The sequence below is a fragment of the Mobula birostris genome, chromosome 13 (genome assembly GCF_030028105.1).
Source record: "Mobula birostris isolate sMobBir1 chromosome 13, sMobBir1.hap1, whole genome shotgun sequence".
Classification (NCBI taxonomy): domain Eukaryota; kingdom Metazoa; phylum Chordata; class Chondrichthyes; order Myliobatiformes; family Myliobatidae; genus Mobula; species Mobula birostris.
This window is the reverse complement of record NC_092382.1, coordinates 62,499,576-62,522,139: the sequence shown is the minus strand read 5'-3', so window position 1 is coordinate 62,522,139 and position 22,564 is coordinate 62,499,576. Positions and strand designations below refer to the sequence as shown.

The 22,564-nt window shown below is 45.9% G+C and overlaps 1 protein-coding gene across 1 annotated transcript; it reads right to left on the bottom strand.

Annotated features, from left to right (window-relative positions):
- Window positions 1-1,244: 1,244 nt before the first annotated feature.
- Window positions 1,245-3,456, bottom strand: LOC140207967 (probable G-protein coupled receptor 139). Its single transcript, XM_072276501.1, has 2 exons — window positions 3,339-3,456; window positions 1,245-2,143 (listed from the first exon to the last, which is right to left on the bottom strand). The coding sequence occupies exons 1-2, from the start codon at window positions 3,454-3,456 to the stop codon at window positions 1,245-1,247; spliced, it is 1,017 nt and encodes a 338-aa protein (XP_072132602.1).
- Between the last annotated feature and the right edge of the window lie 19,108 nt (window positions 3,457-22,564).

The following is a 22,564-nucleotide window of genomic DNA, read 5'->3' as shown; positions in this document are numbered from 1 at the left end:
AGTGACGTGACCACCAGTATAATGGTGCAGTCTGATTCGCGAATGCTCGTTGATTTAGGAGCACGCAGATTAATATGGAGATGTTTACGGATTTCGGGTTTCTCACAGAGATGTGGTGCTTGTGGATTTGTAGTGTGACGTATCTGAATTTTGTTTTATTTATAAACACTTTCAGAATCAATGCACTTTGAAGTTTCAACAGTATTCTTGTTACTTTATGGCAAACAGTTTGCGAACGGTTTGAAATTATTCTTTGACCCGGATACTGTTCGGATCATGTGGTGGGTGTCAGCGTGTTTGGGATCCGCACTCAGTTGGGGATTGCACAGAGTTAAGGTAAATTCGGTATGTATACGGTGCACAGAGTTTTTGGGGGCTGCGCCTGGATTTCGGCATGCATGCAGATTTAGGCGTGTGCTCTGCCTTGGGGGTACACACGGATTTGGTGATATGCTCAGATTTAGAGCGTGTTGTCGAATATCCGGCTGCACACAGATTTGTAGTAACATAGATATTTGGGTTGCGTACGGATTTTTAATGTCGAAATTCCCCCATTTTCGAAAATTTTTGAAATGATTCCTGCTCTGGAATGATCTATTATGGGGTTGCAGCGTGTTTGTGATATGTACTTATTTCCAGATTGCGCAGACTTAGAACAGAGTCCGCTAACAGAGAGATACACACCGATTTGGAAACGTTCATTGATTTAGGGGTGTGTAGGCCAATATGGGGCTGTTTATAGAATTCGGGCTTCTAACGGATCTGTGGTGTTGGGAACAGAGAGAGCGAGAGACAAGTGGTGTCAGAATGGGAACAAGTTGATCTGAGGTCGGTGTGGTAAGTTGTAAATAAAATTGACGAACTCAGCGTGGGTGCAGGAAGCAGCACCAATTCAGACGTCACTGGACTGACAGCACCAATTCAGCCGTCAATGTAGGGCATGAACGGGTTGTTTCGGGAACCCAGGCAACCTCGCAGGAGAATGGCTTTGCACCTGGACTAATGTTTCTGGGCGGCCAGAAGGATTGCAAGGTGGAACTACGGTGTAAATTGGATAAGTAGGCCAGAGGTGAGGAGATAGGCCGGCGAATGAGGGACGATCATTGCAGCTGTATAATGAAAAATTTATGTAATTTCCGCTTGGGAGGTGTGAGTGGAACAAGGATATCGCAGGACCCAGAGGAACAAAAATTGCCCACAGTGGATAGAACTTCAGTGGTTTCAGGTCGAGCGACGCCGCAACGTCACGAGTTCTTCACAAACATGAGAGAGAGCGGTGATTTTACCACATTCTTTAGCTGCTCCCTGAACTTGGTCTGCGTAACGGTGTAAAGGGCCGTGTTCGTGCAACAGCTCAGAAGCTGCAGAATGGCGCCCAGCTCTCGCAGCGAATCAGGTGGGCGCACATACGTGACAAAAGCATACAGCCGATTCCACGCAGAATACACAGTGAAAGGTGCCCACAGCAAGATGAAATTGCCCGAGACGATCAGCAATAAAACGAGGGATTTCCTGCGTTTCTCCATCTCCGGGTCTCTGGCACTCTGTCCGTTGCCAGGAAAACTGAGTCTTCTGCGCGCTCTGCTCGTGACTAAGACGTGCCTGGCGGTGAAGCAATTCGTCAGCAGAACCAGCACAAATGGGAATACAGGGGTGAGGATGTAATAAAATAGTTCAAATTGAGTCGCGATAAATAAATTCAAATAATGCACTCTCCCCCTACAAATAAATGGAACAGCTATCCACGTGTAGTACCCCGAGAGTCTAAAATACCAGTAAATATTCTTTAAAAAGCCAATGGCACTCACTGTCCCCAAAACCACGACAGCGGTTTTCTCGGTGCAATATTTTGATTTCAGCTTCTGGCAACAAATGGCGACAAACCGATCAAAGGTAAACGTGACCGTGAACCAGACGGAGCAGTCGGTTGCGGTGTAAAGGAGAACAGCGTGGATATTACACCCCTTGGTCATTGATCGGAAGAAAACGTCGATTGGTACGTACATAAGTGGAATCTTGCTCAATATCAGGTCGAGGATAAGAACCAGCAGATCCGCCACTGCCATGGCAACCAGGTAGCAAGTGACAACTCTGGAGAGGCCGCACTTTCCCCGAGAAAGGACGAATATGGTCACCATGTTCACTGCGAAGATAGCAATCAATGAGGGTAAACACATCAGGAAGCATTTACATATAAAGTAATCCACTTTTCTGTATGTGACAATGTCAAGAATGAGCGTACCTGACAGAATAAAACAATCGCAAAAGTTAAACTGCTTTGCAAATGTGTGTACACTCAATGCAATATGTTGGACCGAATATCGGTAAAGAAACAGAGAGCGGAGGTTACAGATAACGATGGCTGACGATTGATGGATTTCGTACTTTTTGAGGCAAAGGGCCGAATAGCGCATCATCGATTAAATCTGCGGCATCTCGACTGTCGTGAAGTTAGTATCCTTGACAGGAACCACCTCTGGATAAAGAGCAGCTTCCCGCCGCTGACCGTCACCAGGGGCAACGGGATTTGCAAATGGAGCAGCAGCGCAAATCACAATTATTGCACCTCTCTTCCCGTTTCTCGACTTTGAGGGAGTGTTATTCTCTTCAAATTATACCACGAGGCTCACCGTCTATTTGTTGTAGCTTTGCCTTTATATTCGTATGATATTCATTATATTCTCAAATACGTTTTATTTTCTCAGCAAGAATGAAGTTGATTTGTCACCATAAAAATACGTCACGATCAATATTTCAAGAACTTACGGAAGTCTATCACGTTTTCAGAAATGTGTTACCTAGGCTTTAAACATCGTCAAATGCACCTGGTGTGAAATATACATTCTATAATTTTTGATCCCAAACGGAATATGCAGTTTTAAGAACACAGTGGGGAGGAAGACGGTCAGATGCAGGAGAGGGACGTCCTGATTACATTCGCGGAGAGATGCTTCCTTTGCTTCAGTGGAAACTCAGGCAACTCGTGAAAGTTGGAAAGTGATTAAAGTTTGTGTGAAATTTGTCTTCCGACTGATGTTGGTTAAAACGACCAGGGAGAAATGGAGAAGGAATGCTCACAATAAGGTTACACTTTCTACAGGAATAAGACAGATAATAAGATACACTGTTGTTGTAAACCCGCTCTGGATCATCACAAGTGTTAGCACATATTTCCTTAGGCAGGAGTCCTGGATTCAGTAAATTATCGAAGTGTATTTGCTTAATTATCAACTGGTATGTGTGTCAGCAGCCTTAATTATTATTATGAGAGGTACAGGCCAAAAGGAAAATGTGCAGTTAAATTTTGTTTCATAAGTTACCTTTGGACAGAGACTCACCGGGAAGAGCAATGATGCCGAGGACAGGGAAGAAAATCACTTGAATGGTGAATAAAACATTCGTGACTCGAAAATCTACCGTTATCCGTTCATCATGCGCAAAAATATATGGAACCATCCAGAAGATGTTTTTCCCATTTTCTGTTATATTCCAAGCCGTCCATCCCGAATTCTGATCCATGACAGAACGAGCCGGTCTGTCCTTACTCTCCTCTTTGTGCCGCTCCGGATCTCTGTCCGTGACAGGAGAGGCTGTGCTCGCTGAAACTGGGGGAACTGAGTGAAAGCGACTCTTATTAATAAGAGAGAGAAACCCTCCGGTGACGTCAGCAGCCTACCTTGAAAAGGCGCTATTTATTTTCCATGAAATGACAGAAAGAGTTAACCCTTGGTTTACCCAGTAGCTGAGGAAGAAGTGTGTATATAAGCACTGCTGCTATTACATATATTCGAATTACAAAAATAAATTTAAAAAAAACTAACAATATAACTGCACCTCTTCCTAGAGATGCTGCCTGGCCTGCTGCGTTCACCAGCAACTTTTATGTGTGTTGCTTGAATTTCCAGCATCTGCAGAATTCCTGTTGTTAACAATATTTCAGTCGACTTAGCTGAATATTAAGTTGAAAAAATGGTCCTTAAATAATGAACAAATGTATGTATTTTGTTTTAAAATCCCGTGTAAGGAATGAGGTAAATAAGTCAAAAATCACAAGTGATTCTTCCTTGGTGTGTGTAAAATAAGAAATGCAGAACAGCGGTTCTGGAACAGCGGCATTAGCTTAGGATGTGTTAATTTTTATAACAGAGAAAGACTATCAGCCTTTCTCGAAAAAGGGGTTCCCTTGGGAGCCGGGAGTAGCGAGTAGACAAGAGCGGCAGATATGCGGGGAGGAGGAAGACAGAAGGTGAGGGAGAGAAAGGCAGAAACAGAGACAGGGGATGATGGAATTAACTGTCGGCAACTGGGATCCCTCCAGCACAGTGTGGATCAGATCACCGAGTGGCCGATAAGTATTCTTTGCACGCAGTCTTACTCTGCCTCTACAAGTGGCTGACTGGTATTTCTCACGTCATCCTGATATAGTAGTAGATTAATAATCTTCAACATGTGTACTCAGTCTCGGTTTACTGCGAATTCTTCATGCTGTTAAATCAGAAAGAAACAAGGGCAAAAAATAACTCCTTACTGTCGATACCCGTATACCATACAAGAGGCCAGGACGCATTCATACATACGTTACCACTCTCCGGCAGCTGATGCAATTCCGCTGGGTGTAAAGAGTCGATGTGACAGAAAACACTTAAAACCAGGAGCATCAGCACCTTTCTATGAAATGACTTTGTACTTATTGGCAAGCAAAGGTGACGCTGTACGTTTGTACAATTTACCCTCCATTGAAAATCACACAAAAAACAAAAGACACCAGTGCTCTAAATCGGTTATTCGGTTTACTTTATTATGATTCTCCCCTTTATGTAGCCTTCTTGGAATGTTTCCTGTTCTTTAACAGTATCTGCCTTCATATATTATTTGAAAATCTTTGGGAACTGGTGTTATTTTCATTTCCCCCTGAATAATGTCATGGCATATTTGTGAGACTGCAAAGATCGAACGGGAACTAGTGAAACACGTCTCTTCTTGACTGTTATTAATCTCTGTTGTGGTTTGCAATGAGCTCCTCTTAAAGCTTAGAAATGTAGAAATAGCAGAACGGGCACGTTTATTCACAATGGTCACCGCAATATATTTGACAGAATGGTGTTCAAAGCGGTAAGCTTTTGATTAAAAGCGTACACGTTGCAATAAAACATATTTCTTCGTCACACAAAACATCAGACAAGCACAGTCGTGCATAGCAGGTGTCGAAGTAAAGGTATTCTTAGATTATTTTGTCGGCACCATTACGTCCAGCCACTGAATACAAGCGGCACATGGTTCTTCAGCTGCTAATCAACTGAGCAGTAATCAGATTTAGATTTGTGCGTATAAATCACAAATTTCAACAAATCCCTTTTACAGATGTGTAACCCTGTGCGACAAACACTCGTTTTCCCTGCTGTGCTCGGAGTGTAACCACGTCTGATGTGATGATAACGATAAAACACAGCGAGCGTTCTTCCCCAACAGCTTGTGTTTACTGATATTCTTGTGTAAAAATATAAATCCAGGAATGCATCAATGATACCAATCCTGAGCCACTGACTCTGCAGTATTATGTCTTGCTCAAACAGCCGTTATGTTTGCCTGTATGTGAGCGGCCATTGACAATCGTATATATTGTGAATATTTTCATATTTGCCTTTCGTAACCCGTGACAATGGGATCACTGATAATTGGACATCATCTTTAGTCGAACAGTTCTGCTCAGTGACATTTTTAAAGACAGAGCTTCGCACTGCCAGTGATGGTGTTGGAGTAGCAGCGATATTACTAGGGTCGACCCTACTGGAACTGGGCAAGCTGCTTAGTTCTCCGTGTGGACAGTGATGGGACTGGATATGCAGTGAGGTTATCACTGTGGTCAGGAATGTGGATTTGATCAGTCGTGACTCTGTCAGTCTGGTCAGTGATGTGTCTGGATCTGCAATGATAATAAGGAATAGCATATTTCCCTCAGCAATCAGGATTCTGAAAGGGCATTGAACCCAACAATACTCCCTCACTACATGTTGTCCTCTTTTTGCACTAATTAAATTTAGTTTTTTTTTACATATTATCTTCTAACTGTGATTTACAGTTTTTATTATTATGTATTGCAACGCATAACGACACATTTCACGACATATTAAACCTCATTCCGGTTCTGATTTTCTACAGTCTCTGATTCGCGGCTGCTCCATTTATTACTACTCGGGTCCATTTACGGAATAAACTATGCCTCTGATAGCCGTCACGTTTCAGAAGTGCAAACGATTTTTCTCCTTCAGATCTGACAACTTTCTTTATCTACTGTGCAATATTACATTTGTAAATGTTTTGAGTTTACACTCTACCACGAATCACTTTACACGGTACGAAATAAATAATGTATTGTGCCAACCTTATTTTAGAATCATGCTAACATTTATTTCTCATTTTCATCTGTTTTTACAGTGCACCAACGTAGGTCTATCTTTCCGCAGCATAGTCTACGTCATAGTCTATTCATGTTGTTCAGCCACTGGGCTGGTCCCTTTAGCATAATGTTTACTCCCCTGCACAGGTACAGTGATAGGAACATGCAAATTAACCGACACCAGTACTCTGCATTAAAGGTATCAGATGTTATTTTTTCTTTCGTGATGCATATCCAGCAATCGTCGTCTTGATTTTAATTGTAATGTACTAAAGTTGCATTTTGTCTTGGATATTTGCATTAGATATGACAGATATGTATCTCTTTAGGTGAACCACATATCCTAAAGATTAACAAGTACCATTTTGATTCATGTGATAACATACTGTATATTCATTGATAGAGCTGAGCTCTTTTATTTTAGCTTGTAGAAGAACAAAAGTACGTATAACTTTCCTGCACGAATATACTGTACTTTGCTGATTAAGTATGAGCTTCAATACAATCAGTCTCAGATGTTATAATGGGTCATGTGCTTGACTTGACTGCAGGCTAGGTCCAGGCCCCATTCGAAAGCCTGGTCATTCCTGCGGGCAGTGGCCACGTGACCTGATAGCTGCACGTCATGTTTCATGATTTTGCGATCTCCCTGGATTCAAGGATTCAAAGCTGGGTGGCAGTGTGAAATGTGAGGAGGATGTTATGAGAATGCAGGGTGACTTGGACAGGCTGGGTGAGATGGCAGATGCAGTTTCATGTGGATAAATGTGAGGTTATCCACTTTAGTGGTAAGAACAGGAAGGCAGATTATTATCTAAATGGAGTCAAGTTAGGAAAAAAGGAAGTACAACGAGATCTAGGTGTTCTTGTACATCAGTCACTGAAAGCAAGCATGCAAGTATAGCAGGTTATGAAGAAAGCTAATGAAATGCTGGCCTTCATAACAAGGGGAATTGAGTATAATGGCAAAGAGGTCCTTCTGCAGCTGTACAGGGCCCTGGTGAGACCACACCTGGAGTATTCTGTGCAGAATTGGTCTCCAAATTTAAGGAAGGACATTCTTGCTATTGAGAGAGTGCAGCGTAAGTTCACAAGCTTAATTCCCGAGATGGTGGGACTGTCATATGTCGAAAGATTGGAGCGACTGGGCTTGTACACTCTGGAATTTAGAAGGCTGAGTGGGCATCTTATTGAAACATATAAGATTATTAAGGGATTGGACACGCTGGAGGCAGGAAGCATGTTCCCGCTGATGGGTGAGTCCAGAAACAGAGGCCACAGTTTAAGAATAAGGGGTAGGCCATTTAGAACGGAGTTGAGGAAAACATTTTCACCCAGAGATTGGTGGATATATGGAATGTCCCAGAAGGCTGTGGAGGCCAAGTCTCTGGATGCTTTCAAGAAAGAGCTGGATAGAGCTCTTAAAGATAGCGGAATCAAGGTTATGGGGATAAGGCAGCAACTGGATACTGATTGTGGAAGATCAGCCATGAATACAGTGAATGGCGGTGCCGGCTCGAAGGGCCGAATGGCCTGCTCCTGCACCTATTGTCTATTCTAAGTTCCAGATCCCTTCTGACATATGGTTGGAAAAGTATCTTTTCCTCAGATCCCTCTGTATTGCCAATCCTTTGACACGATTCTATTGTCTAGATACTCTCCCGTCTCGTCGAGTGAGAAAGCTGTCCGGTTTTGAGTATTTCAACACCAGATGTACTGAAGAAGATGCTGATTATGTGTTATCTTGTGCGTAAGTCTATACTACACACGTGGAGTTTGAATCATTGACTGCACAGAAGCTAAAGTTGAAATTAGCAACATGTTTACCACTCAGTTACATTACTGCTTTGCTCAATCGCTTCGCTCCGTCGTCCGAGCTATAAAACAAGCTATTTCTGTTGGTGTCTGTTTCATAGAATTGGCAATCAGGTGTGCGGTGGCTTACCTGTATAGATTCCAGACCAGATGCAGTTTAATAATTTGCAATCTATTGGCACTATAATAACGACATATGGGCTGCACGTTTAAGATAAAAGCCGATGTTCGGGGTGGGCGCTGATCCTGCACCTGAGATTAGCGCTGAATCTGCAGGACAGTAGATGGAGCAGTAATGTAGAGCATCTATTGACGCCTTTGATCAATATAATCGCGATCACCTGACTGCAGGGAGCTCTCACTTGATAATTCTCAACTTGGATTCCACGCAAAGTGGAGGAATTTAAAATATGGGTGCCCTGACAATGACCAGGACACGCTGTTACATAACCAGTACTGTCAGTGTTAAGGCCACAGAGACAACAACATTATCATCATGGTCAACGGTAGTAATGACGCGGCAGCTTGGCCTGCAGTGAGATCATCCAGTCAGCTGAGCTGAGTTCCAGAGAAGCAGTAACAACACCAGGGTGTTCAGTGACGTGCTTTGAAAGTGCAATCCATTCTGCGTATTGAATACAACAGCCCGTAGCGGTTCTGACGCTCCAGCATTACACTCAATGTGTCGGCATCGTGCCTGCTGTTCTGCATTTCCAATGCAGGGAGTGGCTCCCTGGAGGTCGGAGAGATGAATCTGACCGCGTCTAGTGGAGACTTCGGCCAAATTTATCCAGGCTGTGTTTTACATCCGTCCCCATCTGCAGAGTCCTTCTCCGTAGAATATTGACTCCCATTGTAGCAAACATTTCAAATTATTGCAAAATACTTAGTAATAACATGTCGTACTCTCATTTTATACCAGCATATGGCGCATTCCATATTTCTACATGTACTGAACTACATCTGTTTCTGACTGCAGTTAATCTGATTTGTGATGTGCAATAATTCTCTTTGTTGTTGTACACTGCCTGGCTGGCACAGTACAAACCCCAACATTTATTTGCAGCACTCTTTACAATATGTTGACGCGTTTAAACATGTGAAACGTATGTTTACGTGCATACAGGATATTTTAATAATTATATTCACAATGTTATTGTCAGTATGGGAGACCAGAAATAAAGAAGCAGCTGTATAAAGCTGAAAGCGATGTAGACTTTGTATTTTTCGGTTCTCCGGTGAGTTCTGTTACCTGCACCTCTGAACACAAGCTGCATCACTTTTCATACGTGATGCTCTTTATCCACTAATCCACTGAAAATTGTTCGGAATTATTTTTGTGCAGATAGACCAAATAAAAGAGATGTACGCGGCTCCTTCCCTCTGCCAGTTTGCAGGTTACTCTTGAGCATGGTTCGCCCACCTACTTAAACAATTACTCTGCTTCTCCCTCCGCCCGACAGATCAGGGGGACATGCAGTCTTGGGACTTGGTAGAGTATGGCCGTATTTGCAGCTAACGTACATCACAGGTCCCGGTCATGCGACCACTAGCACCAGGCTCTGAAGAGTGTAAGTCATGCCTCGGGTCCTCAGTTAAGGGACGATTTGTTGGCTTTTTGGTCATTGGCATTAATGTTGTGAATGAGTTAGTTGTTGAGACTGTGGTTGAGATTCTGGGGAGGGTACGACCGGTACGAGAGGGATGGGTTACAACTGAACCCGAAGGATCCAATATCCTAGCGGGCAGGTTGGCCTCAGTTGCTCGGGTGGGTTTAAATTAATTTGTTACAGGAATGGGAACCTGCAAGATGGTGCTGAAGATGCAGTCGTTGGTTTACAAGCAGAGGCAATGTATAGAGAGACTCCTTGAAAGGAAAGGCCGCTGATAGGACAAAATTGCAGTTAGGAGGACGAGTTGCAACATCAAAGCGGGAAAAATCGAAGTGTCTGAATCCAGGAATGTTGGTGTGACATTGAATGCACGCAGTACACTGGATATGGTAGAGGAACTTGTAGCACAGTTATTCATTGTCATACATGCATATGCAAAACGGAATCATAGTTGAAAGAAGTTTATAGCTAGGAGATTAATATCAAGGATACACATTGTAGCAAGGGACAGGCAGGAAGCTAGAGGGGGCGGCTTTGCTCTGTTCTGCAAGATTAAAGCAAATCATTTAAAAGAGGTCCCATAGGATCAGAAGGTGTTAATTCATTGTAGATAGATCTATGATCGAATTCATCCTGAAATTTGAGAAGGAAAAGCGAATATCAGATGTATCAGAACTTCAATGGAGTAAATGAAATTACAGAAGCATGAGAGAGGAATTGGCCAGAATTGATTGGGGGGAAAAGACACGAGCAGACATGGCTACAGAGCAGCAGTGCCTGCAATTACGGAAAGGATTTAGAAGGCACAGGATTCGTGCGTCACAAGAGAAGCGGTATTGTAAAGAAAAACATGACAAACTGTGTCGAACAAGAGAAGAGAAAAACAACTTAATATCCAAAAATTAGGCACATAAAAGAGCAAGAATTAGTGGGGTTAGATGATTGGGACGTTTTTAAACATTCAACAGAAGGCAACTAAAATGTCAATAAGAAGGCATCGAAGGGATGCAAAATAACGCTAGCCAACAATATTAAAGACGGTACCCACATTTTTTTAGATATATAAAGTGAAAGAGAGTGACCAGACTGGACATCGGACAGCTGGAAAACGATGCTGGACAGATAGTAATGGGGAACAATGAAATGGCGGACGCGCTGTAACATTTTGCATCAGTTTTCACCGTGGAAGACAGCAGCAGTGTGGCAGAAGCTCCAGATGTCAGGATTCATAAGTGAAACCAACACTCTCCCCAATAATCCCAAAATCAGAGTTGCTAAGTATATAATGTTCTGCATACGTGCGAGTAAATTTCCTGTCACATTACAAGTACTTCAATGCTACGTGATCTATCATGGCAACAAACGTTCAGTAGTCTCTTCATTATAGTAGCACATTAGGTGGTGCATGGCGTTTCTGAAGTTGTTAATGTTGGGGAAAATTTGATAGACCGGGGAATACTATATACAGCACTGAACGGACCATTTGGCGCACAATGTTTGCCGACTTTGACACTAAGTTCCGCTTTTATTTTCAAACGGATTGCACACAAAAATGAACCTGAGATTCACGTGAGAAAAATGTCACCAATAATGGACATAACTACGTGTTGGGAAAACACTCCATCACATTCGATCCCTCCAAGTGTAAATATTTTGAAGACTAATAATAATACAGCGAGTTTTTCAGTCAACGGACTGTGCCATTCCCGATATTATAGCGAATAGAATATAAAAGTTAATGCTGAATGCTTCTGTATTCCTCTGTCATATCCGTAAATATCTCTCCTCAGATCTCTAGATTATCAAGCTCATAACAACTTCTCGGACAATTCTGTCCGCGGCATCGGTAGTATTTTGGTCTGAAAGGGATTGGAAACGTCATCATTACTGTCAATGGGTTTTGTCGATTGTAGCTTGGATTAGATTAGATTATGAGGACAGAAATCCTCTTTTATTGTGATTTAGTAATGCATGCATTAAGAAATGATACAATTTGTTCCTCCAGTGTGATATCACAGAAACACAAGACAGACCAAGACTAAAAACTGACGAAAACCACATAATTACAACATACAGTTACAACAGTGCAAGCAATACCGTAATTTGATAGAAGAACAGAACACGGACACGGTAAAAATAAAGTCTCTCGAAAGTCCCATCATCTCAGGCAGACGGTTGAAGGAAGAAAACCCTTCATGCCAAGAGCTTCCAGCGCTGCAAACTTGCCGATGCAGCATCCTGGAAGCACCCGACCACAGTCCGACTCCGAGTCCGTCCGAAAACTTCGAGCCGCCGACCAGCACTCCGACAACAAGCACCGAGCACCATCTCTACCGAGCGCTTCGATCCCGGCCTCGGCAACAGACAACAGGCAATAGGCAAAGCCGAGGATTTGGGGCCTTCCCCTCGGAGACTCTCGATCGCACAGTAGCATCGGCAGCGAAGCAGGCATTTCAGAAGTTTCTCCAGATGTTCCTCCGTGCTTTTCACAGCTGTCTCCATCAAATCAGGATTGTGCACGGCATCCTACTTCACAAATACGATATCAATTCGGAGCGGCCGCGCGCACTGCGTCACGCCGTCATCTTCTTCTCCCCCTGATGGATAATCAGTATTTCATTTCTTGCAAGGGAGTGGACACTGGAAATGCAGTCTGTTACCATTGTGGTCTCCGTTGTGCTTGAATAACCAGTGTCCGTGTGGAAATAATGTCTGGAGGATGGTGACAGTAATAGGGGGGACTTGTGGGCAACGACCAGTAAACAATAGAGTCGCGCAGAAAGCGATCTTTGGAAACCGGACATGGGGGAGGGAAAGTCCTGCCGGGTGGTAGAGTCGCTATGGAGATGGTGGAAGTTATAGAAGCTATCTTGAATGAGGAGGCTCATTGCGTGTTACCTGAGGACCAGGAGATCCCATCACTTCTGTTATTTTGGGAGGGATGGAGTGTTTTACCTGCGTGAAATGCGACAGGGAGTGGTGATGGCACCTTCGATCGTGGTGAAAGAGAATCTCCATTTACTGTAAAATGACTTGAGAGGAAAGTCTCATCTATGCAAATGATAGCACTTTTGCCAGTATCCGTGCGGCAGGAGGTATCGTCAAGATAACTGTGACAGACAGTAGCTTGGCTTTGTAAAATATTTCGTTAGATAATCTGTCTCTGGAATTTGGGACAGAAAGATCGATAGATGAGAGAGATGTCAGAATGGAAACAATCTAATCTGAGGTCCATGTGGGAAGTCGTAGGCAACGTAGATGAAAATGACGAGATCAGCGAGGCTGCAGGAAGCATCTCCAATTGAGTCGTCAATGGACTCGCGGCACCAATTCAGTCGTCTCTGTAGGGGGTGAACGGGTTGTTTCGGGAACACAGACGCCCTCGGAGGACTATGGCCTTGCAGGTGGATCAATGTATCCGGGCGGCCAGAAGGAATGCACGGTGGAACCATGGGGCAAAATTCACTAACATCCGTAGGGCAGTGATGGGAAGACAGGCCGGCGAATGAGGATAGAACACTGCGGCTATGTAAGGGAGCCTTCTATGTAATTGCCGCGGAGGTGTGAGTGGAAGAAGGATAGCGCCGGACCCAGAGGAACAGAAAGTAACCGCAATGTATGGGACGTAAATTGGGTCAGACCGGAGAAACCGCTAATTCACGACTTCCTCACAACAATGACAGCAAGCGCAGAATTTACCATATTCTGTAGCTGCTCCCTGAACTTGGTCTGTGTAACGGCGTAAAGGGCCGTGTTTGTACAACACCTCAGAAGCTGCAGAATGATGCCCAGCTCTCGCAGCGATTCGGGCGGACGCACAGGGTTGATAAAATCATTCAGCCGATACCACGCAGAATAAACAGTGAAAGGTGCCCATAGCACGATGAAATTCCCCGAAGTGATCAGCAATAAAACGAGGCATATCCTGCGTTTCTCCATCTCCGGGTCTCTGGTATTCTGTCCATTGCCGGGAACCCTGACTCTCCTGCGACCTCTGCTGGTGACTAAGACGTGCCTGGCGGTGAAACCGTTCGTTACTAGAACCAGCACAAATGTCAATACAGGGTCGAGGAAGTAATAAAATAGGTCAATTTGAGTTATGAAACTGAAAACAAGAACTCTCTGTGAACAAATGAATGGGTTGATTGTCAACGTGCAGTTCTCTGAGAGCCGAAAACACCAATAAATATTCTTTAAACCCCTGATCACAGTCACTGTCCCCAAAACCACGGCCACAGTTTTCCCGGTGCAATATTTTGTTTTCAGTTTCTGGTAATAAATGGCGACAAATCGATCAAAGGTGAACGTGACGGTGAACCAGACCGAACAGTCGGAGACGGTGTAAATCAGAGCAGCGTGGATATTACACCGTGGTCATTGAGCGGAAGAAAGCGCCGATTGGCATGTGCGTAAGTGGAACCTTGCTCAGTATCAGATCCAGGATAAGAACCAGCAGATCCGCCACGGCCATGGCAACCAGCTAGCATTTGACAACTCTGGAGAGGCCACACTTTCCCCGAGACAGGATGAATATGGTTACTATCTCTACTAGAAGCAGCAGCAGAGAGGTTTTATTTTTTCTGACGGGAGGCGGAAATGCGTGCCCTGTAGTGGCCAAATGTGGTGGAGGACCCGTTTGTTCTTCATGGCGTTCTCGGAGACGATTGTCCAACCAGGTGGACAGGGAGATCAGGGAATCCGGGCTGTCAGTGTCATCTCTTGCCGCTAGCTTGTTTTTCACCATGTCAATGAGACCGTTCCGAAATACGTTTTGAAGTGCCTTATTGTCGGCCGCTAACGTCCGGAACTCCACGAAATATTCGGCAACGCTGCGTGAGCCCTGGCGGAGTGTGAGTAGGCGCTTAGCCGTATCTGTACCACGGACGGAGTCGTCAAAGGTCTTTCTCATTTCCGCGATAAAGGTTGTAAAAAAGAGCAGATATCCGGTTGATTATATCAAACAGCTGTAGCCCACGCTAAGTCACTTCCCCACAACAACCCCATGATATAAGCAATCTTTGACGTATCCGTGGAGTACGTGGATGACGGCTGCTATAACACCAAGGAGCACTGCAGAAGGAAGACCCGGCACTTTCCCAAATCCCCAGCGTAGTGCTCTGGTTCAGGTTCGTGCGGCTATCTTGATGGTGATGTTGCTGATGCGTTGGGTGTTGGCACTACAGGCTGTCTGGGCTGGTTAGACAGAGTTCCAGGAGTGGGTAAAATACGCGGTCCACCTGGTCACTGGTCTTCGTTACGTCAGCAGGGAGAACGGACGTTCGCCATGACCTCCTGGAGGAGTTGGTCATGCAAACCCAGTTGGGAGTCCTGGCTGGTGAGGTCTTGTTGCAGGGTATTCGTGTCCGCTAGGTGCATAGTGGCCAGATCTTTCTGTTGCAACGAATGAGGCGACACAGGCACGGAGATTTAGTTAGGATGCAGACGTGAACGGCAAACAGGAAGGAGAGCAGGAAGGCAGAAGACGGACAGAATTTATCTTGACTCGGAGCGTAGAGAGAGAAACGGCTGACAAAATCCTTCTTAGCACGGAGAGACGGAGTTACGCAGGCAAGCCTTGGTGCTGAATTAACACTTTAAAAGACTTATTTTGACGCGGGGAGGCTGGGTTTCACAGGTAAGCCTCTGAACTGGAGTTGAACTTAGAAAACTGATCCTGACACGAAGAAATTCAGTTTCACAGGTAATTTTCGATACTGGGCAAAACCTAGAACATACAGCCTTAAGCGGGAAAAGTTATTTACCACACCCTCAAAACCAACAATCTGGCAACTACTGGTTGTAACGCCGGAGTTCTCATGCTGCAGGTCCTGATGGAAACCAGGTGTGCCGTCATCAAAGAGAATTAGGAGCAAGTGGGAAACTGACGGTCGGAATTGTGGCACTATCAAAGGAAATTAGGAGAAAATAGGGAATTTACGATCCGGACCCTGACATGCACATTGTATCGAAAGGAAAGGCATGGAAGCAAAGCGCACAGCGCACTTCTGTTGGTACAAAACTAAAATCTAATCATTAGAAAGAGAGTACATATGGTCAGATGATGTATCTTTATACGTAGGGCTAAGGAACAGCAGGGTAAAATGACCCAGATGGGAGTTATGTAAAGATCCCCAAACAGTGGCTAAGATTGAAAATGCATGGCAAAAGTGTAGTGTTACGACAGACGTGAGGTATTTCAATATGTAGAAAGACTGGGAAATCAGATTTTCCAAAAACGCTTCCAAGAGGAGACATTTCTAGTATGCTATGATATGGCTTTTTCGAGCGGCTGGTGGTTGAGCTCACTTGGGGATCAGTTATGCTGGACTGGCTGTTGTGCAGGGAAGAGAAATTGATTAGATAGCTTAACGTAAAGCAACCTTTAAGGTGGTAAATACGGAGGATAGGTAGAGAGATTTACCGATGCATTATTGATTCCAAAGAAATTTACAGATGTCACATTAATATTACAAGTGCTCAGATACACAAATATTAGAGGAGAGGTACGAAGGAATAGAAGTAAGTACCTCAAAATATAAACTTTCCAGGAATTATAAATCAAAGATGACAATATTCGCAAGATTTACAAGTTTACACTGATAAGATGGTAGTGCAAGATTTGCTGTGAATTTATACAATAGTGGTGCACATTCACACAGTCCAAATAATAAGCGACGGTAAAATTCAATAGTATTGCAGTCAGTGTCCACCATACCTGGGAATGGTAAATAGTGCTCAAACTGAGCTCTGTCGAACAGAGTTTAACAACAGTCTAACAGGAAGGGACATTCACTTAGAGAATTGTGAGCAATTTTGTGTCTCTTTCTTATAAAGATATGCTGACATTGCGGAGGTCAATCAAAATGATTCCGCCTTTGAAAGGCTTGTCATATGAGGGGCATTATATGGCTCTAACCCTGTACTGTGTCATTCAGAGGAAGAAGGTTGAACCCCTGCATCAGCAAGGACCCGTTGCAATTTACCTATCGCCAGCAATAGGTCTTCGGTAGATGCAATTTCATTAGCTCTTCACGCTGCCTCTGACTATCTGGACAGCACAAACAACAAAGATGCTGTTAATCGACAATATCTCAGCATGTAATACCATCACTCTCACAATCCGGATTGAAAAGTTGCAGAACCTGGTCCTCGGTACCTCCCTCTACAACTGGATCTTCGAATTCCTAACTGGAAGACCACAATATTTGCTGATTGATGATAAAATCTCCTACTCGCTGACGATCAACACTGGTGCGCCTCAGAGTTGCGTGATTAGCCCACTGCTCTAAAATCTTTAATGCTCAAATACCGTCTATCAATTTGCTGATGACACAACCATTTTCTGGTAGAACCTGACATGGAAACGAGAGGGCGTTCAGGAGCGAGATGTCCCAACTGGAAGAGTGGCGTCGTAGCAACAACCTTGCACTCAACGTCAGTAAAACGAAAGAGCTGATTGTGGACTCTGGAAAGGTAAGACAAAGGAGCACTTTCCAATCCTCAGAGAGATCAGAAGTGGAGAGAGTGAGCATTGTCAAGTTCCTAGGTGTCAAGATCTCTGAGGTTCTAAACTGGTTCCAACATATCTATGCAGTTATAAACAAAACAAGAAAAAGACCATACTTCATTCGGAGTTTGAAGAGGTTTGATGTGTGAACAAGTACAAATGCAGTTTAAAAAAATCCTCTTTAGATGTACCGTGACGCGCATTCTGACAGGCCACATCGCTGTCTGGTATGATGGTCGGGGGTTGTGGGGTGGTGGTGCTGTGCTACTGCACAGGACCGAAAGTATCTGCAGGCGGTTGTAAATCTCGTCGATATCATCTTGGGTACCAGCCTAACAAAGTACCCAGGACATCTTCAGGGAGCGGTGTCCCAGAAAGGCAGCGTCCGGTATTAAGGACATCCAGCACCCAGGACAAGCCATTTTTCCACTGTCACCATCCAGGAGCTACAGAAGCCTAAAAACACACGCTCGGTGATTCAGGTAATTTTCCTCCCTTCTGTCATCCGATTCGTAAATGGGCATTCAACCCGTAAGCACAACCTACTTTTTAATATCTTATTTCTCTTTTTTGCACGATTTTTAACTGTAATTGATGTACTTATGCCTTTGTTGCTATTATTATAATTTATTATATTCGTTATGTATTGCATTGAAATGCGGCTGCTACTTTCACAAATTTCACGACACATGCTGGTATAACGGCCTTTGCCGCAACTGGCTCCCGTTGCCTGGGGCGAATGGCCGTCGACCCCGCCAACAGTGCAATTGCTTTGGTGCGGATACGGTGTGAGGCACCCAGTGATCAGCCACGACACAAATATCAAACAATATGCCAAGTGCGAGTAAAGATTTATACGTTATAGCAAGTTTTGGTGATGGGTTAGTGGCAACAGCTAGAAGAAAATGTGCCCCGTTAGTAACATATCAGTCCTGTGCGCATAATATTTTAATACTTTGGAGCTCACGCCTCCGATTCCATCCACAACGTCTTTCCGAGACTCCGGCCACCATCCGAACCCCCGAGGTCCGGTATCTGCCGCCCTGGAACCGCTATCCGTTCCCCGCACGTCTGTCCTGTCGGCTCGCCTCCCTAAAAAGCCCGCGCTCCTCAACTCAGCACACATATACAAGATAACATAACATGACTTGCATTGGCTAGCAAATGAAGACAATTTCCAATATCACTACGTATATTCCAAACACGCTGTACAGAGAACACCTTGCTCAGCATTTAACAGTACGAGAAGCCATTTTGGTAATAAGCAATTAACAGTTAACTGTCCATCTAGTATTACTGAGAACCCTACATTCTCCCCCCACCGAAGTAAGTCATGCCGTCATGACATTCAGATAATTCGCCACGCCTTCCTGCAAAACAAACAGCCCAATCCACGTGCAGAAAGCAGGGAAATAACTTCCCAAAACAGTAGAGATCACACCCTGCTCCCCGGGTGCAACATAGGCCAACTTCTCCGGGGGGTTCCGACTTCTATGAGACCTACATATCCCCGCTTCTGACTCTTCCGCCTCGGAGACTATAGGGGACCTTTTGAAACTACGAGGCGAACCCACCCCCGAGCGGTCACCCAAACCCCTCTGCGCCTCGGAACCCTCTATCTCTGGTTCAAACCCTACATACTGTCCTTCAGCGCCCTGCAGTACCACGGACTGCCTATCACTAGCCCCCCTTACCCCGTCTAACACAGTGGGGAAATGCCAGGACTCTCTTCCTCGATCACGGGAGTATAAGCGAACGGCAGAAGGTACCAACCATCCCAGTCATCATCCTCCGAGTCAGTATCCCGCACAGGGGCTGGACCTGGGCCCGTCTCTCCCGGGGTAGGCACGTCCTCCACCCTGCAGGGACGCAGAGTCCTGATACTGGGTGCAGCCGCCGCTTCAAGCTCCCGTTTTATCTGTACGTCTTACCCCAGGGGCAAAAGGTGATTCTGATGGAGAATCTTGACAGGCCCCTTTCTATCCTCGGGCCGGACCCGGAAAACCGGTAAATTTGGCATCTGACTCTCCACCACATAGGGCGTGGCTGCCCAGTGATCAGCCAATTTGTGCTTTCCAGTTAATCCCAGATTCCTTATGAGGCTTCGTTCTCCCGGTAGGAGTTGGGAGAACTTTACTTTCGTGTCATATCTCCTCTTATTTCCCCGATTCTGCCGGACGGCCGCCTCCCCGGCTAACTCGTAAGCCCATTTCAGCTCTTTCCTCATATCAGACACATACTTCAAGTAAGGCGTCGGCGATGCCTCACCCGCATCAGTCCCGAAACAGAGGTCAATGGGCAACCTGGCTTCGCCCCCAAACATAAGATAATAGGGGCAGTAACCAGTAGCTTCATTCCGTGTACAGTTGTAACGGTGAACCATTTGCCTAATATGTCGACTCCAGCGGTTCTTTTTGCTGATCTCCAGAGTCCCGATTAAACATCTCCGGCTGGGGACCGCCCTGCGGATGATAGGGCGTGGTCCTCGATTTCTCAACCCCGAGCATGCCCAGTCACTCATAGATGAGCTTACTCTCAAAGTCCCGTCCCTGGCCACTATGTATCCACCGGCGAAAAATATTCTCTCATAGCATTTTCGCCACTGTAGTCGCTCCCTGATCCTTGGTAGGAAAAGCTTGAGCATACCTGGTGTTTTGGACCGTGGTGACCAAAATATTCGTCGTGTTGCTGGCATCGGGTTCTATGGCCACGAAATCCATGCACGTCAGGTCAAACGGCCCCGCAATCTGCAAGTGGGACAAAGGGACAACCTGCCCAGGCAGCGAATTCCGCCGTATGCAGGATTAGCAGTACTCTTCGACTTCCGTCCTCATTCGGGGCCAGTAAAACCGGTCCTTGGGCAATCCTTAGGTCTTTTCCACCCCCAGATGTCCAGAGCCATCATGGAGGGACTTCAAGACAACCTTCCGATACTTCTCAGGCAGGACCAGCTGCCAACACCGAGGTCGGTCCGAGAGTGACCTTACCCGCTATAAATTTTTGTTTTTCAAACTCAACCGTAGCTATTCGCTCAATAACAGAAACACTGAAACGTGTTCAGTCTTCTCCGCCTGTGTCACATCCCCCTCTTCCACGGCGTGCCAGACAGGGCCAATGCCCGGGTCATCTCGCTGAGCAGCGGCCACTTCCCCAGGGTTTAACTCCGGCAGCTGTGTGGTCTTCAGAGCAGTCAGATCACTGTAAACTAGGGGCACGGCGTCATTGGACGCCCCGAATGAGACCACTGCTCGATCTGGCCCCTCCTTCTCCTCAGCTTGCACAGTGACAGCAAACTGGCACATCTCCTTCACCCTGGATGCAGGAAGACTCTCCCACTCCGCGTACTTCTTCAGTTCCTCATGCCTCCGTCGGGACAGAGCATCCGTATCGACATTCCGGCTCCCGGGGCGGTACTTCAGGCTGAAATCATATACAGACAAGGCTGCCAGCCACCGACGGTCTGTAGCATCCAGTTTATCCACCACCGCCCATTTCAACGCCAGCAACTCCAACTTTTGAGTGGGATAGTTCCTCTCCAAAGGTGACAAACACTGGCTGACAAATGCCACAGGTCTCAGGCCAGCGCCCTGATCCTGATATAGAACGGCCCCTAACCCTCATGACTGGCGTCAGTGTGTAGCACGTAGAACAATCGGGGGTTTGCAAAAGCCAGCACCGGCGCCTGAGTCAGCATCTCCTTCAGTGACAGAAAAGACGCTTCACATTTGTCATCCCATCTCTGTCCGAAGGGCTCTGACGGGTTCAAATATTCTCCCATCTCCCGTCCTTCCCCCACCCCCCTCTGTCCCAGGGGAGGGTAGCCACGCAGAGGTTGGTTCAAGGGATGACTCACCTGGGCGTAGCCCTTCACGAATCTCCGGTAGTACCCATAGAACCCTAGGCACGAACGCAGAGCACTCACGGTCTGGGGCCTTGGCCAGGTGGTCACTGCTTCGATCTTAGCCGTGTCCTTCGCTACACCATTTTGCGAGATAATGTGTCCAACATAGCTAACAGAACTGGCACTTGTCCAGGGAAAGCTTCAACCCTTCCTGCTTCAGCCGGTTGAGCACCTTCAGTATTCTCGCTTCTTGTTCTTCCAAGATGGATCCAAATACTGAGTCATCCAAATATACTAACATTTCGAGCAGGTTCCTATCTCCCACTGTCTTCTCCATGACCCTCTAGAAGGTGCTAGGGGCCCTCGATATGCCCTGGGGCATCCTTTCGAACTGGTAAAATCCCAGAGGGCAAATGAAGGCTGTATTCTCCTTATCGGCCTCACTCATCGGGATGGTAATATCCAGTTCTCAAACCCACTTCGCCCCACTCAGACAGGCCAGCGCGTCTTCGACCCGGGGTCTGTGTTCTGATCAACGACCCTGCGCCTGTTCAGTGTTCTATAGTCCACACACATATCAACCTTCCCATTCTTCTTCTGGGCCACTACGATAGGAGAGGCATAAGGGCTTCGGGACTCTGTAATGATCCCAGCCTCCTTCAACTTGCCCAAATGCTGCAGCACGTCTTCCACATCTGCAGCAGCCAGTCGCCACGATCTTTCACTAAACGGAGTATCCTCAGTTACCCGTATGGTGTGGTGAATGCTCTTGGAACAACCCACATCAAACTCGTCAGTGGAAAAAAAACACCCGTTAGCGTCAACATCTTCTGCACCAGCCTCCGCTTCCAGCCTTCCTGGACAAGTGATGCCCCAAAGTTAAAAGCTTTCAGCGGTCAACTTAGGCCCTTGGCCCAACAGCAATCTCCCAACTGGCCTCACGGGGGTGCTATGCATCACCATCATGGGGAACAAATGTTCCAGAGGCATCTCTCGCTTAAAGGTGACATCCCGTTTCGTAGTGTTCCTGACGAACACCACCAGCCTGCGTGCCTGCACCACCGAGGGCTTCTGCAACTCGGGTCGCATCAGCACCCCAGCCGGGAATCTTGACTCCTCCTTGAGATCTTCCGGGATGTCGACTAAAAAGGCTTCACCCTCAGGCACTCCCGGGAATCTAGGGATCCACTTCACTCTCGCTATTTCACCTGGAGTACCACCCTGGGCTTCGACTTGGCACACCATACAGTGCATCGTTCACACACCGCGTCTAGCCCAGGGCAACGCAACACTTCCTCAAAAGCAGCTCGGAACACTGGGTGCACTGACAGGGTCTCCAAAAAGTCTTCACCTGCCTTCTCCTTACAGGCTCCCAGGAGTCTCCGCACAGT

Bases quoted from the DNA above. Each gene is read 5' to 3' on its own strand.
- LOC140207967 (XM_072276501.1), bottom strand. From the start codon at position 3,456: ATGGTTCCATATATTTTTGCGCATGATGAACGGATAACGGTAGATTTT. The intron at 2,144-3,338 runs GTGAGTCTCTGT...CTATCTTCGCAG, and splicing joins CGGCATCATTGCTCTTCCCG to TGAACATGGTGACCATATTC.